Source organism: Oryctolagus cuniculus, chromosome 8 (genome assembly GCF_964237555.1).
Source record: "Oryctolagus cuniculus chromosome 8, mOryCun1.1, whole genome shotgun sequence".
NCBI classification, from domain to species: domain Eukaryota; kingdom Metazoa; phylum Chordata; class Mammalia; order Lagomorpha; family Leporidae; genus Oryctolagus; species Oryctolagus cuniculus.
In genome coordinates, this window is record NC_091439.1 from 141,437,028 (window position 1) to 141,454,066 (window position 17,039).

The following is a 17,039-nucleotide window of genomic DNA, read 5'->3' on the forward strand; positions in this document are numbered from 1 at the left end:
ATGCTTCTAACACTAACCCAAACCCAAATCCCAAACCAACGCTAACCCTAACACCAAACCTAACCTGCTGAGTCATGGCACTAGGCCTGCTGAGTCATGCTTCTAACCCTAACCCTTACCCAACCCCAACCCCAACCCTAACCTAGCCCCTACCCCTACCCGAACCCAAACCTGAAACCTAACCATAAACTCAACCCTAACCCTAACACTAAGCCATACCCCAACCCCAACCCCAACCCTGGCCTTGGCTCCCAGGCCCAGCCCCAACCCCAACACCAGCCCCAGCCCCAGCCCCAACCCTAACCCCAACCCTAACCTGACCCTAACCCTAACCCAACCCTAACCCTAGCCCTAGCCCTAACCCTAACCCCAACCCTAACCCTAACCCTAACCTAACCATAACCCTAACCCTAGCCCTAGCCCTAACCCTAACCCCAACTTTAGGGTTGTTGTTTTATCTGTGTATGCTTAGAAATAGGTGAGTTTGTTGATCGACTTATGGATGGTTCTGTGGATTAATTGTCCATGTCCCACCTTAGAGGACCCGTGTTCAAATCCCAGCCCTGGCTCCCCAGTCTGGCCTCCTGCTCTTGCTGACCCCCAGAAGGCAGTGTAGATGGATAGAGTCCCGGGAGGCAGTGTAGATGGATACCAAACCCCGGGAGGCAGTGGCCATGACATCATAAAGACAGCAATGTCATTATGAGAATTTAGAAGGCAGTGAGTTGACACAGACTATGGACTTTGGGCCAAGCGTGGAGGGCTCAGCAGAGAGAGAGAGGAGGGTTAAGGGTGTGCTGGTGACCCCTCCTCTAGTTGGGGGTAGGGAGGAGAGATGAGAACCTATGGCTGCAGTGTCTATCCTGAGGGGCCCGCAAGCCACCAGCCTTTTTCTCACACCACGTCTGGTTCATTTGGACACTGCACAGCGGGTGAGTGGACCCTGACTCCCCCTGCTGGGGACCAGGATGGAGGTCCTGGGGGTGGGCTCAGGGCTCCATGCACCTGTAGAGACCTGGATGGATTTCAGGCTCAGGACCATTTGTGCACCTGCTGAAACCCGGATGGAGCTCCTGGGGACCCCGTGCACCTGCTGAGACCCGGATGGATTTCTGAGTCAGGGCCCTTTGTGTACCTGCTGAGACCCAGATGGATTTCTGGGTCAGGGCCCCTGTGCACCTACTGAGACCCGGATGGAGGTTCTGGGGGCAGGCTCAGGGCCCTATACATCTGCTGAGACCTGGATGGATTTCAGGCTCAGGGCCCCACAATCCTCCCTGAACAGTGGTTCATGAAATCTGTGTTTTTTGTTGTTGTTGTTGTTTCCTCTCTAGTGTGCGTCTCTGCCGTGAAGCCGTGGGTCTGTCGGCTGCTCAGCGTCCTGTGTGTGGCGTTGTCCTGGGCCCTGGCCTTGAGCCTCGTCTGCAGCACCTCGTGGCACCTCTAGGAGTTCTGCAGCAATTTGGTGCCCTTTGTGTCCATCGAGTTCTGGGCGGCCGTCTACTACCAGTGGGTCAACGTGTCGGGGGCCCTGCGGGCGGTGCCCATGTGCAGCCACATCGACAGCAGCTGGGTGCTCCCGGCCAAGATGGAGTATGGCCGGGACCTGCTGTTCTTCACCAACTTTGCCAAGGCTGCGGCGCTGCTGCTGGGTTGGGCCCAGCCAGGGTTCCGGGAGCTGCCGGAGCTAGACTCCAAGACATCCACCTTGTTCCTGGCACTAAGTGGCGGCTGCACCTTGACCGCCATGACCTGGAACGTGGCAGCTGATCGGTGGGGGCACAACGCCCTGGGCTTCCCCTTCCTGCTGCACTTCCCCACGTCCAGGGAGAGCCTGGCGAGGGCGCACGGCACCTACGTGCTGCCTCTGAGCCTGGCCACCGCCGCACTGACACTGGCCGGTGCCCTCCTGGGAGGTGTCCTGGTACAGCGGCATAAGCAGGTAGCGCCTGGAGCAGACAACCTGGGCTGATAACCCCGCCCCCTGGGCTGAGAGCCCCCAACCAGGGCTTTTTTTTTTTTTTTTTTTTGTCCCCTTCCAAGTCTTCTTATCATGAATATGCAAATATTGCAAACATCTGAAAAAAAATTCCGAGAACCAAAACACTTCTGGCCCCAAGCATTTCGGATAAGGGACACTCAGCCCGTGCAAACCTGCGGCGGGCACCATTTGTAGAGCCTCATGTCAAGTCCCCACAAATTTTATATGTTCTCAGAAGTGCTGTAAGTGCCAGCATAATGCCAGCAGACAGAAATAGCTCTGAGGAAGGCTCCTGCCTCCATCGTGGCAGGACCAGGGTCTCTGCTGGAACAGTTGGCACGCTGTGCTCTTGCTGGCCGAGTGTGTGGCTCCAAACGGCACAGCTCTTCCCACCCGGCACATCCCATCTCGTCTGTTGTAGCTTAGTATCTCCAGCCCAAGTCAACATCTTGCCCCTGAGAGCCCCGCCCCCGCCTGGGCGGAGAGCCCTGCCCCCCTGGGCTGAGAGCTCCCCCACCTGCACTGAGAACTCCACCTGGGCTGAAAACACCACCCTACCTGGGAAAAGAGAGCCCCCCATCTGGGCTGAGCACCCCCTACCTGGGCTGAGAGCCCCCCCCACCTGAGCTGAGAGCACCCCCCCACCTGAGTTGAGAGCACCCCCAATCCTCCTTTGGAAAATTTTTTAAAGAAATTTTGGCATCCTTGGCTCTTGTCTACCCAGTCCATGTCCTAGCACAGCGTCCTGCTCCCTCTGCCATCCACTGGGTCCATTCCTGAAATGCCCACAGCAACAGCCACGGCGTGGGGCCAGGCTGGAGTCAGGAGCCTGGAGCTCTCCATCCGGGTCTCTAGCAGGTGCACAGGGCCCCTGCGGCCTCCATCCGGGTCTCTAGGGGCTCCATCTGGATCTCTAGGGGCTCCATCCGGGTCTCTATCAGGTGCATGGGCTCCATATGGGTCTCTAGGGACTCCATCTGGGTCCCCCCAGGGCTCCATCTGGTCTCTAGGGCTCCATCTGGGTCCCCCAGGGCTCCATCCGGGTCTCTATCAGGTACATGGGGCTCCATACGGGTCTCTAGGGCTTCCATCCTGGTTCCCCCAGGAGCTCCATCCGGGTCTCTAGCAGGTGCACCGGGCCCCCAGGACTGGAATGCATGTAAACAGTGACAGGCAGACAGAAGAAAAGAGGAAACACAAAATGGAGGTTGTGGAGACCATTCATGCATTTTACACTTGGGTGATGATTTATAACGCCTAATAAAATGTAACCTATATGTTGAGTTATTATGACAAGAAAAAAAACATGAAAGAATCAAGATGGTGGGCAGCAGCGTTGCACAGGGGGCGGAGCTGCCTGGGAGGCGTGACCGTCGCGGGCCCCGCCCTTCCGAGGAACAAACATGGCCGCTTGGAGCGTGGCCTCCTCGAGCCCCGCCCCTCCCGAGAAACCAAGATGTCCGCTCGCAGCGGGAACGGAGGGGCGGCCGGCACGGTGACTCCACACTGGCTGATGGCGCGGCCAGGCGGGGCCAGGATGCCAAGGCTGAGCGGGGGCGGCCGGCGGCGGGGACGGGGACCGCAGGGCGATGCCGCCCGGGAGTCGCCATCCCCGTCCCCGCCGCCCTCACCGCCCGCGTCCCCAGCGCCCGCAGCGCCTCAGCCACCGCTGCCGCCAGCCCGGGAGAGCCCTGAGCTGCCGCTGCCCGCCGGCTGGGAGCGGACGAGCGACTACGACGGCCTCCTCTTCTACATCGACCACGACACGCGTCAGACCTCGTGGATGGACCCCGCGACCGGTCAGTGTGGGGTCATCGACAGCGCCCCGGGTCCGGAAGGCAGGGGTGGAACCCATCCCCAGGGCCGTGGGCTCGGTGTGACCCCCTGGGAGGGTCCAGGTCGCCAGATCCCTGCCCCAGGGCCCTGGGCTCTGTGTGGTGTCCCCAGGAGGGTCCAGGTCGCCCCGACCCCATCCCCAGGGCCGTGGGCTCGGTGTGACCCCCTGGGAGGGTCCAGGTCGCCAGATCCCTCCCCCAGGGCCCTGGGCTCTGTGTGGGGTCCCCAGGAGGGTCCAGGTCGCCCCGACCCCATCCCCAGGGCCGTGGGCTCGGTGTGACCCCCTGGGAGGATCCAGGTAGCCCCGACCTCACCCCCAGGTCCCTGGGCTCAGTGTAGGGTCCCTGGGAGGGTCCAGGTCACCCCGATCCCACCCCTAGGGCCCTGGCCTCCCTCCAGTCACCTTTCGCAGGGCGGACACTGGGTTCCCTCACATCACCCGCCATTCCGGCCCTTGGAATTTCCTCTCCCGAGCTGATGGGCTGATGGACGGCCCTGTCTTCCTGTCCCTGTCCTGGACCTCTGGGAATACCCCTCCCACCCCCCCGGAACACCCCACCCACCCCAGTGCCTGATTCCCATCCTGTGAGACCAGGTGTAGTTGGCTTCGTGGCTCTGTTCCCATAGCCATTGAGGGAAAGCATCTGTCCAAGCCCAGAATTGAGCTCGGATCCACTGCCTGTCACTCTGAGAACGGCCGGCCCCCTCTTTGTCACTCTGAGCCAAGTCACACCCCCTCCCTGTCACTGTGAGCCAAATCGCGCCCCCTCCCTGTCACTCTCACCCAAGTCCCGCCCCCTGCCTGTCACTCTGAGCCTGGCCCTGCTCCCTCCCTGTCTCTCTAAATCAAGCCCCATCCCCTACCTGTCACTCTTGAGCCCGGCCCCGCCCCCTCCAGTCACTCTGACCCAAGTTCCTGCCCCCTGCCTGTCAGCCAGTAGAGGGGATTGGCAGTAAGATGAGGTTGGTAAACTGTATTTTGATTGTAATGAGAATGAAGCACCACCAGAAAGCATAGATGACATTCACTTTCGGAAAGGAAGGGGTGTGGTGCATCTAGGCAGATGCACAGCCCTAGGACATTTCCAGCTAAGGATGTGTCTTTGGTTACAAAGAGTAAATCAGGGACCTTCTGGAGCTCAGCCACTGGAATCAGCTGATGGCATTGTGGAGTTCCATTTCACCATGCCCTTTCTTTTTTTTTTTTTTTTTAATTTTTTTTTTTTTTTTATTTTTTGACAGGCAGAGTGGACAGTGAGAGAGAGAGACAGAGAGAAAGGTCTTCCTTTTGCCGTTGGTTCACCCTCCAATGGCTGCCGCGGCCAGTGCGCTGTGGCCAGCGCACCGCGCTGATCCGATGGCAGGAGCCAGGAGCCAGGTGCTTTTCCTGGTCTCCCATGGGGTGCAGGGCCCAAGCACCTGGGCCATCCTCCACTGCACTTCCTGGCCACAGCAGAGAGCCAGCCTGGAAGAGGGGCAACCGGGACAGAATCCGGCGCCCCAACCGGGACTAGAACCCGGTGTGCTGGCGCCACTAGGCGGAGGATTAGCCTAGTGAGCCATGGCGCCGGCCCACCATGCCCTTTCAAATACTCAAAGCAGATATATCTGCCATGAAATGGATAGTGTTTTCACATATTCCAATAAATCAATCAAATTTGTGCCGAGGGTTAACTTAAAATTCAAAGTCTCTTGAACATATGTGTTATTTATATTGTACCTTCAGTTTCTGTTTTTTTTTTTAATATAGATGGCAGATTAAAAATAAGTAAATAAAATTCTTCATTGCTATAAATTCTCTAGATTATTATCTATTCTACTTTGACCAATAAGCTTGCTTCTTGCTCTTCAAAGTTTTGGAAACCAACTTATTTTCTAGTCTAAATCTTGTTCAAAGATGTCATGATGGGATACCTCATTGTAACTTTCATGAGGTAACACTATACTACTTTTTATTCTCTTTCCAATTTTTTTTTTACATTTTATTTCAGATTAGTTTTAAATTTATAAAAGATAAATTGTGAAGTGGTTATACAAAGAGTTCCCATATATCCTTCTCCCCATTTCCTTTGTTAACATCTCATAAACTAAACTCGGCTTCCCTTTTTTTTTTTTTTTTTAATCTGGAAACCTTTTATCCTTCCTATTCTGACCAGCCTCTAGTAATCAACATTCTGTGTTCAGGTTGGTTTTTTTCCCTTTTAGCTTTAGCTCCCACGTGTAAAGGAGAATGTATGCTACCTGTCTTTCTGTGTCTGGCTTATTTCACTCAATGTGGTGTCCTCCAGTCTCATCAGTTTTGCTGTAAATGACAGGATTTCATTCATTTTTTAAACCTGAATTCCACTCTGTGTGTGTGTGTGTGTGTGTGTATGAGATTTTTCTTTATACATTAGAGAAATGGACAGTGTGGTTTATTCCATATCTTGGATACTGTGAACAATGTTGTTATAAAAGTATATTCATTTTTTGGGGGGGGTATATACCCAGATGTGGATTTCTGGATTTTATGGCAGATCCTTTTCCAGTTTTTTAGAAATGTCCATGCAGTTTTCCACAGTGGCTGAACTAATTTAGTTACACCAAAGTATGTAAGGGTTCCCTTTTCTCCATATACTTGCTAGAATTTCTCTCTATGTCTCTCTCTGTCTCTCTCTCTGTCTCTCTCTCTCTCTCAGAATAGCCATTCTGACAGGATGAGGCGATACCTCATTGTGGTTTTGATTTGCATTTCTTATTTTGAGAACTATTAGGTCCTTTGCCAATTTCTTAAATTATTTGGTTTTTTTTTGCTATTGAACTTTTTTTTAAGATTTATTTTATTTATTTGAAAGACATAGTTACAAAGGGGGGGGGGAGAGAGAGAGAGAGAGAGAGAGAAGTCTTCCATCCACTGAGTCACTCCCCAAATGGCCACAACAGCCAGAGCTGAGCCTATCCAAAACCAGGATCCAGAATCTTCTTGCAGATCCCCCTTGTTGGTGCAGGGGCCCAAGGACTTAGGCCATCCTCAGTTGCTTTCCCAAGTACATTAGTGGGGAGTTGGATTGGAAGTGGAGCAACCAGGACATGCACAGGCACCCATATTGGATACTGGTGCTGCAGGCCAGTCCTTTAACCTGCTGTGCCACAGCAGCTTCGCAGTTGTCGAGTTTTTTGAGTTGTTGCTATATTTTGGATATTAATCCTCCCTATCACAATGGGTTACAAATATTTTTGACTGTTTTGTTGGATGTCTCATCTTTACTGATTGCATCCATTTCTGCATAGAGCTTCTTAGTCCAATTTTCCTGATTTTTACTTCCTTTTGAGTTATGTCCTTAGAGCTACACATTTACAAATCTAATTAGAAATGCATTTTGACTGATTATCATATCTGAAAGCATATTTGTCTTGTATAGATTTGGTATAGGTTGTTTATGTCAGAGTCATTGAGCCAGTAGATTTGTTATCATATTTATGAACATTCTGCTAGCATCCAAACTTGGATTTCTAATACTAGATTTTTTTCCTTTGCTGGTTATTATGTTTTCACATTAATGGTTGTAATCATGTTCTCTCTTGCACTGACATTGTGAAGTTTTGGTAGGATAAGCCTCTTGTAAATTTTCCTTCACTCTTGACATATGATGACCCCATTAAAATGAAGATTTCAGACCTGGAATTTTTTGCCTTATATATATTTTATTTTATCTTTCTTAAAGTCTAATTGAAGTCATAGAAAACTCCCCTTTTGTTTTTTAAATTATTCCAGTTTAATAAAATTATTTGATTATTAAACTCCATATTTAAGTTCTTCCTTAATTTTATTTAAGCAATTACATTTTTAATTTCAAAGAGCTGTTATTCTTTCTCATTTTTCTTTTCTGTACCATTCTTATATTGTTCTGTGCAATATACAATTCCTTGCAAATACCTAGAAAAACTAGAAATTTGCTGCTGTATATTTAATCTTTCCCGGAAACTATGTTGATCATTCATCGACTAATTCATTTTTGATTGATGACTATGTTATATATAGTTTTGTATCTTTATATAGATGGTTGGTTGTCTCTTCAGGTGTAAATACGAAGCTCATGTGAAACTGTGACATTCTAAGCTATTTCATTTCTATATGCAAACAATATTCTGAGTATTCCCTAGATTCTGCTTGTAAAAGGGAAGGCAGTTGAGAGTCAATGTGTTGGATAATGACAAAGCTTTGCTTTACAGTGAAGCCTGAGTCCTGGATGATAAAATCCTCCATCAGTGCCAGGAAGTGCATAATGCCTAGTAATTAGGCATTCAATGTTTATATCAGGTGACTTAATAAATATTTCTGTGGAGACCATGAATGTTACTGAAACTATCCTAAATTTTAGATTATAAAATGATGATTGTATCTTTATGGGATATACCCTGGATTGAGCATTTAGTTATTTTATATGAGCAATAAGAAAAAGATATTAAATACTCTTTTGGCTCTGTTATAAATTATGTATGACTTACAATGTATATCTCTAATAGTCTAGAGATTCAGAGTATTCAGCATGCATGCATAATAAATTTCATGTAAAATATCAGTCCATCGAAATTTTTTCAAGAAGATTTGTTAAATGTATGACTGAAAAAATTGGAATTTATTACAATTGATTGTGAATTCTTTTTTTAAGATTTATTTTATTTATTTGAAATACAGAGCTACAGAGAGAGATAGAGGCAGAGAGAAGGGTCTTCGTCTGCTGGTTCACTCTCCAGATGGCCACAATGGATAGAGGTTCAATAGATAGTTGGTTCACCCCTCATTGGCCAGTGCGGCTGGTGCGCTGCACTGATCCAAAGCCAAGAGCCAGGTGCTTCTCCTGGTCTCCCATGTGGGTGCAGGGCCCAAGCACTTCGGCCATCCTCTACTGCATTCCTGGGCCCCAGCAGAGAGCTGGACTGGAAGAGAAGCAACCGGGACTAGAACCCAGTGTGCTGGCACTGCAGGCGGAGGATTAACCTATTGATCCATGGTGCTGACCAATTCTTTAGTGGTAAATTTAATTTATCTTTCACTTTTTTCTGATTTAATTTTGTAAATAATGAAGTAGAACAGAGAGAAATTCAAATCATCTTCTTTAAAAAGGAACAAAATTTACATTTCACCACATTTCATATTGGAAACAGAAATAAAGTTTCAAAAAGACTTTAAAATAGTTATTTTAAAATACTGAATTTATTATTTAACAATAGAAGATGATATTGTTATGCCATAATATAAATATGTGAATCTTATTTCATAAGAATTAGAAACTAACTAGAATACATGTGGCCACAAACTTTCCTCTCACATTTCTAAATCTCAGAACTGCTGCTTTGATCCAGGTATTACAATGTCTAGAGATATTTGACAAAAATAATAATTTTTAAGTAAATGTTAGCAATATCAATGCATGCGATATGTTATAAAGTTTCTAAATTGTAATACCTTTTCAAAAATTTTATCATATAGGTACATTATTATACACTGACTATATGACACTATCATTTTAAGCAATATAGAACATATGTATACATTCAGCACTCATTTCCCAGAATCCATTTGGTAAGTGAATTGAAAAAAGCAAATGGCATTAATAGTCCTTTTCCTACAGAAACTCATGAGTTGAGGGTACTTCAAAAAGTTCATGGGAATATATTTGTGAGATAACTAAACATGGATTTCAATTTTTATACCAAATAAATTTATCATTTAATTCAATTTCTCATGAACTTAAAGTATCCTTTTATATGGCATTGGTCCCAAAAAGACAAGTACCATTTTTTCCCTGATCTAAGGTATCAAACAGAGTACAAAAAATGTGTAGAAGTGAAATTTCCACTTTGAGATTGGATGATTGTTTACAGTCCTTGTCTATACTGTTGAGGAACAGTGTTTTTTTCTTCTTACTATTTATTGAACTCTTAGTGTATGGTTATTCTTATGAGTATCTACTTTATGCTTATACTGATGAGAATCTACTTTATGCTTTATACCCACATATATGCTGTGGTATATTATATCTGAGTTACTTTTTTTTTGAGTTGTTTTGCTGATAAATAGAAGTATAATTGTTTTACAACTTATGATCAAAAGTAAAAATTGATATTATCTCTCATTTCAGTATTTAATATATAGCTCAGATATAGTAATCTGTTGTGGGATTTTTCTTTGTAAGATTGTTTCATAGTTGTGGTAAGATTTATGCCGTATATTTTATCTGTTCATTTTTGAAAGTGCTATTTTCTTAGCGATTTATCTCTTTGGTCTAGCTTTTCAAACTTATTGATGTAAATTTTCTTGTAATTCCCTCTTAGCATTTCAATATTATATTAGATTTTCAGGTTTGTAGTTATGACACTTTTTGATCATTGTTGTTGAATATCTGCATTTCTTTCCTTTATTCTTTTTAGTTTTGTCAGCTAGTTGGTTAGATTATCAAAGGAATCAACACCTGCCTTTGTTGCCTTATGTTTTATACATTTTTTTTTTGACAGGCAGAGTGGACAGTGAGAGAGAGAGACAGACAGAGAGCAAGGTCTTCTTTTGCCGTTGGTTCACCCTCCAATGGCCACCACCGCCCGCGCGCTGCGGCTGGCACACTGTGCTGATCCGATGGCAGGAGCCAGGTACTTATCCTGGTCTCCCATGGGGTACAGGGCCCAAGCACTTGGGCCATCCTCCACTGCACTCCCTGGCCACAGCCGAGAGCCAGCCTGGAAGAGGGGCGACCGGGACAGAATCTGGCGCCCCGACCGGGACTAGAACCCGGTGTGCCGGCGCCACAAGGCGGAGCATTAGCCTAGTGAGCCGCAGCACCGGCATGTGTTATACATTTTCTATTCCATTATTTCCCAAAGTTATCCTTATGATATTTATTATTCTTGTCTTCTTTTAGCTTATTTTTTATTTACACAAGTTCTTATTTTTTTATTTTTTTAAAAAGATTTATTTAGTTATCTTAAAGGGAGAGAGAGAGAGTTCTTCTCTGCACTGGTTCACATCACATCTGCTATTTGCAACAGCTGGCACTGGCCAAGCTGAAGCCAGGAGCCCATAACTTAATTTCAGCCTCCCACATTGGTGGCAAGAGTCCAAGAACTTAGATAATCTTCCACTGCTTTCTAAAGCACATTAGCAAAGAGATCAGAAGCTAAGCAGCTGGGACTTGAACCAGTACTCCAAATGGGATGTAGGCATTGGAGGAGGCAGTTTAGCTATCCTCACAATGCCAGCCCCTTTATACAACTTCTTGGGTTAGTTTTTTTTTTTTTTTTTATTATTTGACAGAATTACAGACAGTGAGAGAGAGAGAGACAGAGAGAAAGATCTACCTTCTGTTGGTTCACTCCCCAAATGGCTGTTATGGAGCTGCACCGATCCAAAGCCAGGAGCCAGGTTCTTCTTCCTGGTCTCCCGTGTGGGTGCAGGCGCCCAAGCACTTGGGCCATCCTTCACTGCTTTCCCAGGCCACAGCAGAGAGCTGGACTGCAAGAGGTGCAATCGGGACTAGAACCGGTGCCCATATGGGATGCCAGTGCCACAGGCAGAGGATTAACCTAGTGAGCCAAGGCACCGGCCCCAAGTTAGATTTTTAATCATTAATTTTCTGTTGTGTTCGTTTGGTCATATAGGCATTTTAGGTAATATTGTGTCAACACTCATATAAACATTTCCAAGTTTTGTTTTCTAACATTTTGATTACATTTATTATAAAATTTTTACTTAATTCCACTGTTATTGTTATTTTTGAAGAATGAGTTACTTAGGTGTTAGCTGGATATGTTTTCTTTGTTGTATTATATTTCCAGTGCCAAGAAAAGTATTTTTTTCATTTCTGAATAATTTTTTGCAGTACTCTTGTTCCAGGTTACTCATTCAGACAACATTGGCACTGGTTTTGAAGCACCTAAAATGTATACATTCACATAAATTTATAAATGTGTACATAAAATGGATAATAAATATGTATATTGCATCAAATCCTTCATTTGCTTAATATTGAAAATGATGCTTGTAGCATCGTGAATGTCAAAAAGCAGATTATAGAGTGGTGCCGTGGCTCACTAGGTTAATCCTCTGCCTGCGGCGCCGGCACCCCAGGTTCTAGTCCCAGTTGAGGTGCCAGTTCTGTTCCCGTTGCTCCTCTTCCAGTCCAGCTCTCTGCTGTGGCCCGGGAAGGCAGTGGAGGGTGGCCCAAGTGCTTGGGCCCTGCACCCACATGGGAGACCAGGAGGAAGTACCTGGCTCCTAGCTTCAGACCAGCACAGTGTGCTGGCCATAGCAGCCATTTGAGGGGTGAACCAATGGAAGGAAGACCTTTCTCTCTGTCTCTCTCTCACTGTCTAACTCTCCCTGTCAAAAAAAGAATTAAAAAAAGCAGATTATTTGTGAAATGGGAACAATTAACTTACAGGAATAACTGCAATGAGGAACATGCCTAGGGTAACAGTTATATATTTACATGTATTTCACAGTGAACATAATGAAATGATCATATTTCAATATAAAATTTTAAAGTACATTATAGGACCAACACAAATAACTATAAAGAATTCATGTTACACTATATTACGTTTAGCACTGCTTTTGCTAGACTTTGCTTAGTCATTGCAAATACAGATTTCCTAGGCTAAATATGGTAAATCCCAGGGAGTTTCAGTTAATTTTGTGTCAACATGTTTAATTAGTTAACATGCTATCTAAAACTGGGAAACTACCTCATTTTTATTATTTTAATATTTTTCCATAGCCGTCATCCTCTGATTTACAGTCATGAGAAATGACATTTTGTTATTTTCATACAAGAAAGAGAAATTATTACTTAGTTATTTATTTGTTATCAACAATGTGACTCATTTTCATAATTACAAAACAACTAAATAGTCAAGTTAGGAAATGCATCAAAATCAGCATCTTGTTAGCTAAAATAAATATTTTTTTCTTTTCTTTTTTTTTTTGTAATTTCAGTTATTTTTTAACTTTTATTTAATGAATATAAATTTCCAAAGTACAGAATATGGATTACAATGGCTTCCCCCCCATAACGTCCCTCTCACCCGCAACCCTCCCCTTATCCACTCCCTCTCCCCTTCCATTCACATCAAGATTCATTTTTAATTCTCTTTATATACTGAAGATCAGTTTAGCATACATTAAATAAAGATTTCAACAGTTTGCTCCCACACAGAAACATAAAGTGAAAAAAACTGTTTGAGTACTAGTTATAGCATTAAATCTCAATGTACAGCACACTAAGGACAAAGATCCTACATGAGGAGTAAGTGCACAGTGACTCCTGTTGTTGACTTAACAAATTGACACTCTTGTTTATGGCATCAGTAATCTCCCTATGCTCCAGTCATGAGTTTCCAAGGCTATGGAAGCATTTTGAGTTCACCAACTCTTATCTTATTTGGACAAGGTCATAGTCCAAGTGGAAGTTCTCTCCTCCCTTCAGAGAAAGGTACCTCCTTCTTTGAAGGCCTGTTCTTTCCACTGGGATCTCACTCGCAGAGATCTTTCATTTAGGTTTTGTTTGTTTGTTTGTTTACCCCCAGAGTGTCTTGGCTTTCCATGCCTGAAATACTCTCATGGGCCTTTCAGCCGGATCCGCATGCCTTAGGGGCTGATTATGAGGCCAGAGTGCTGTTTAGGACATTTGCCATTCTATGGGTCTGCTGTGTATCTCACTTCCCATGTTGGATCATTCTCTCCCTTTTTGATTCTATCAGCTAGTATTTGCAGACACTATTCTTATTTATGTGATCTCTTTGGTTCTTAGTCCTATCATAAAATAAATATTACTACTCTATTGAATTCAAAATTTAGAGAATTTTTTGAAAGATTTATTTATTTATTTGAAAGGCAGAGTTACACAAAGAGAAAGAGGCACAGAAAAAGAGGTCTTCCATCCTCTTGTTCACTCCCCAATTGGCTGCAATAGCTGGAGCTGTGCCAACCTGAAGTCAGGAGCCAGGAGCTTCTTCCGGGTCTCCCACATGGGTGCAGGGACCCTAGCACTTGGGCCATCTTCTACTGCTTTCTCAGGCCACAGCAGAGAGCTGGATCAGAAGTGGAGCAGCCAGAACTCGAACCGTTGCCCATGTGGGATGCTGGCACTGTGGGCGACGGCTTTACCCACTATGCCACAGCGCCAGCCCCTCAAAATTTAAAGAATTTGAAGATTCTTCTTCTGAAAAATATCTTTCTTTTTTTTTAAAGAAAATGTTATTTGTTTTATTTGAATGGAAAAGGGACAGAGACACACAGAGAGAGACAGAGAAACAAATCTCCCATTCACTGGTTCATTCATCAGATTTCTGTGACAGTGAGGCTCTGATTTTGGGTTTTCCACATGAGTGGCAGGAACCCAACAACTTGAAACTTCACAGTAATCTTGAATTCCTGTATCATTAGTCTTCCAAATTTCTTCTTCATTTTATGTATTTTGTTGACTATTCTGTCTTTATTTCCAAATAATTTATAGAATTATTTTGTTGATATTGACAAAATAGTAAAATAGTTTGCTTGGGATAATACAGATTTTGTTGGCTTTAGAGATCAGGTTGGGAAGAATGAATGAATCTTCCCACACTTCAGGTAGAAATATCTCTGAATTTATCTTTTTAAAGATTTATTTATTTGAAAGGCACAGTTACAGAGAGGCAGAGAGTCAGAGAGGCAGAAATAGAGAGAGAGAGAAAGAGGAAGAGAGAGAGAGAAAGTGAAGGAGTCAGTCTTCCATCCACTGAATCACTCCCCAGTTGGTGGCAATGGCTGGAGCTGGGCCAATCTAAGCCAGGAGCCAGAAGCGTCTTCTGGGTGTCCAATGTGGATGCAGGGGCCCAGGGACTTGCACCATCTTCTACTGCTTTCCCAGACTACAGCAGAAAGCTGGATTGGAAGTGGAGCCACCAGACAGGAACCAATGCCCAAATGGGATGCTGGCACTGCAGGTGGTGGCTTTACCTGCTGCACCACAGTGCTGGCTCCTGAATTTATTTATATAGCTTATTATTTTTGAGAGTTTTCTGATATTGCACTTGTACATCTTCTATGTATTTTGTATCCAAATATTTCATTTTATGCTAATTAAATGGTATTGTATCATTAATCATGCATTCTAAGTTTAAACAATTGATGTTTGTATGTTAACATTTTAGCCTGAAATTTGGCTATAAGTGTATGTTAGTTCAGAATTTTTTTCTCGGTACCTAGGAATTTTGGGGATAGATGGTACAATAATCAGTGAAAACATTTAGTTGCTTCCCTAAAACTCTATCTCTTTGGTATCCTTTTTGGTTCTTACTGCACTAGCTAGGTTTAACATTATGATGTTGCATAGAAAAGTTCTGAAGTAGCATCCATACGTTGTTCTTCATGGTGGAGAAAGCTACAGTTTCTTACCTTTATGTATGATGTCAACTATAGGGTTGTTTTGTAGATGCTATTTATGAAGTTGTAGAAATGCTCCTGATTCCTAATTTACTGAGAGTTATTGCAATAAATGTGTATTAGATTTTGTTGAATGCTTCAACAATTTATAATGTATAGCTTTTCTTCTTTTATTGGTGCGTAGTTTGGTTACAATTTTTGACTTTTTAATCTTGAATTGGCCTCATATAACTCAATTTTGATAACATTTCTCCAGAGCATGTTGTGTTTATATATTATTGTATTTAATTTGCTAATAGTTGAGGATTTTAGACCTATATTCATAAGAGTTAAGGCTGAGTTTTCTTTCATGTTATGATTTTATGTGGTTTGGTTTTACTCTAACACTGATTGCATAAAATGAATTAGGAGGTATCCCCTCTGCTTCTTTGTTTTTGAAGAGATTTCAGAGAAATAGTATATTTCTTCATTTTAGCATTTGTTATAATTCACTAGTAAAACCATTTGGATCTGTTACTTTGTGATTTGGGATGATATTAACAACTATTTCTTCAATTTCTCCTCTAGTTTTACAGGACTTTTCAGACTATTTTTGTCTCCCTGCAAGATCATTTTTAATTGGGTATTTCTGCATTTGCCATTAGGTTGCTTAACTTTTGAATTTTAGTATCTCATATATTTTGGATTTTAACATTTTATTATATGTAGCATTTGGAAATATTTTTGCTCAGTCTGCAGAGTGTCTTTTCATCTGTTGATTGCTGAAGAAGCTTTTTAGTTTGATGTAACCTCACTTGTCTATATTTGCTTTTATTCCAATACTTTTGCAGTCATATCCAAAAAATCTTTGCCATGTTAACGTTAAGCTTTCCCTCTGCATACCTTTATAGAATCATTTTCTTAAGATTTGTTTTATTTGCAGGAAAGGCAGAATGACAGAGACAGGGGGAGAAAGGGAAGGAGAGAGAGAGTGCAAGAGCCAGGAGTCAGGGACTTCATCCAGGTCTTTCATGTGGATGGCAGTAGCTTCTTTTTGAAGACCAATTCACTGTATGTGCATGGATTTATTTTTGGGATCTCTATTCTGTTCCATAGTCTGTTTAGGCCAGTAGTATGTTTTATTACTGTAGCATTAAAATCATTTTTAAATTTTTTTTATTTCTTTATTTGAGAGTTAGAGTTATAGACAGAGAGGAGAGACAGAGAGAAAGGTCTTCCATCCTTTGGTTCACTCCCCAAATGGGCATAATGGCCAGAGTTGTGTTGATCCACAGCCAGGAGACATTACCTCCCTTTGGGTCTCCCATGTGGGTGCAGGGACCCAATCACTTGGGCCATCTTCCACTGCTTTCTGAGGCAATAGCAGAGAGCTGGATCTGAAGAGGATCAGCAGGGATGAGATGGGATGTTGGCACCACAGGTGAAGGCTTACCCCACTACATCACAGTGCCCACCCTTGTAATTCATTTTTAAATCAAGAAGAATTATATCTTCCTCCAGTGTTTTCTTTGCTCAAGTTTGTGTGCTTATTATATTATATTGTGGTCACAACTGAACTTTAGAATTGTTTCCTGTATTTATATAAAGGATATTGATCTTCTTGTAGGGATTGCATAGATCAGTTTATATGCCATTTTCCTTTTAATAATAATTCTTCCAAATCACGATTAGAGGATGATCTCCTATTTGTGTATCTAATTTTATCATTGATATTTTGAAATTGTCAGTATGGAAGTGTTTCACCTCTTTGGTTAATAGTATTACTGAGTATTTTATTATTTTTGTTGCTATTGTGCCTGAGTTTGCTTTTTTATCCTTAATTCT

The 17,039-nt window shown here is 43.7% G+C and overlaps 1 protein-coding gene across 3 annotated transcripts in view; it reads left to right on the forward strand.

Moving 5' to 3' along the window:
* The first annotated feature begins 724 nt into the window (after positions 1–724).
* Positions 725–17,039, forward strand: part of LOC138843436 (transcriptional coactivator YAP1-like) — an 80,249-nt gene continuing 63,934 nt past the window's right edge. The window contains exons 1-2 of one of the 3 annotated variants that reach the window (XM_070047290.1): positions 725–932; positions 1,031–3,780. In XM_070047290.1, coding sequence (XP_069903391.1) covers positions 3,258–3,780 — 523 coding nt within the window. In that variant the 5' untranslated portion in view covers positions 725–932; positions 1,031–3,257. Of the gene's footprint in view, positions 3,781–17,039 lie in introns of all 3 variants that reach the window. The other 2 variants (XM_070047291.1, XM_070047292.1) reach the window with 2 other exon arrangements.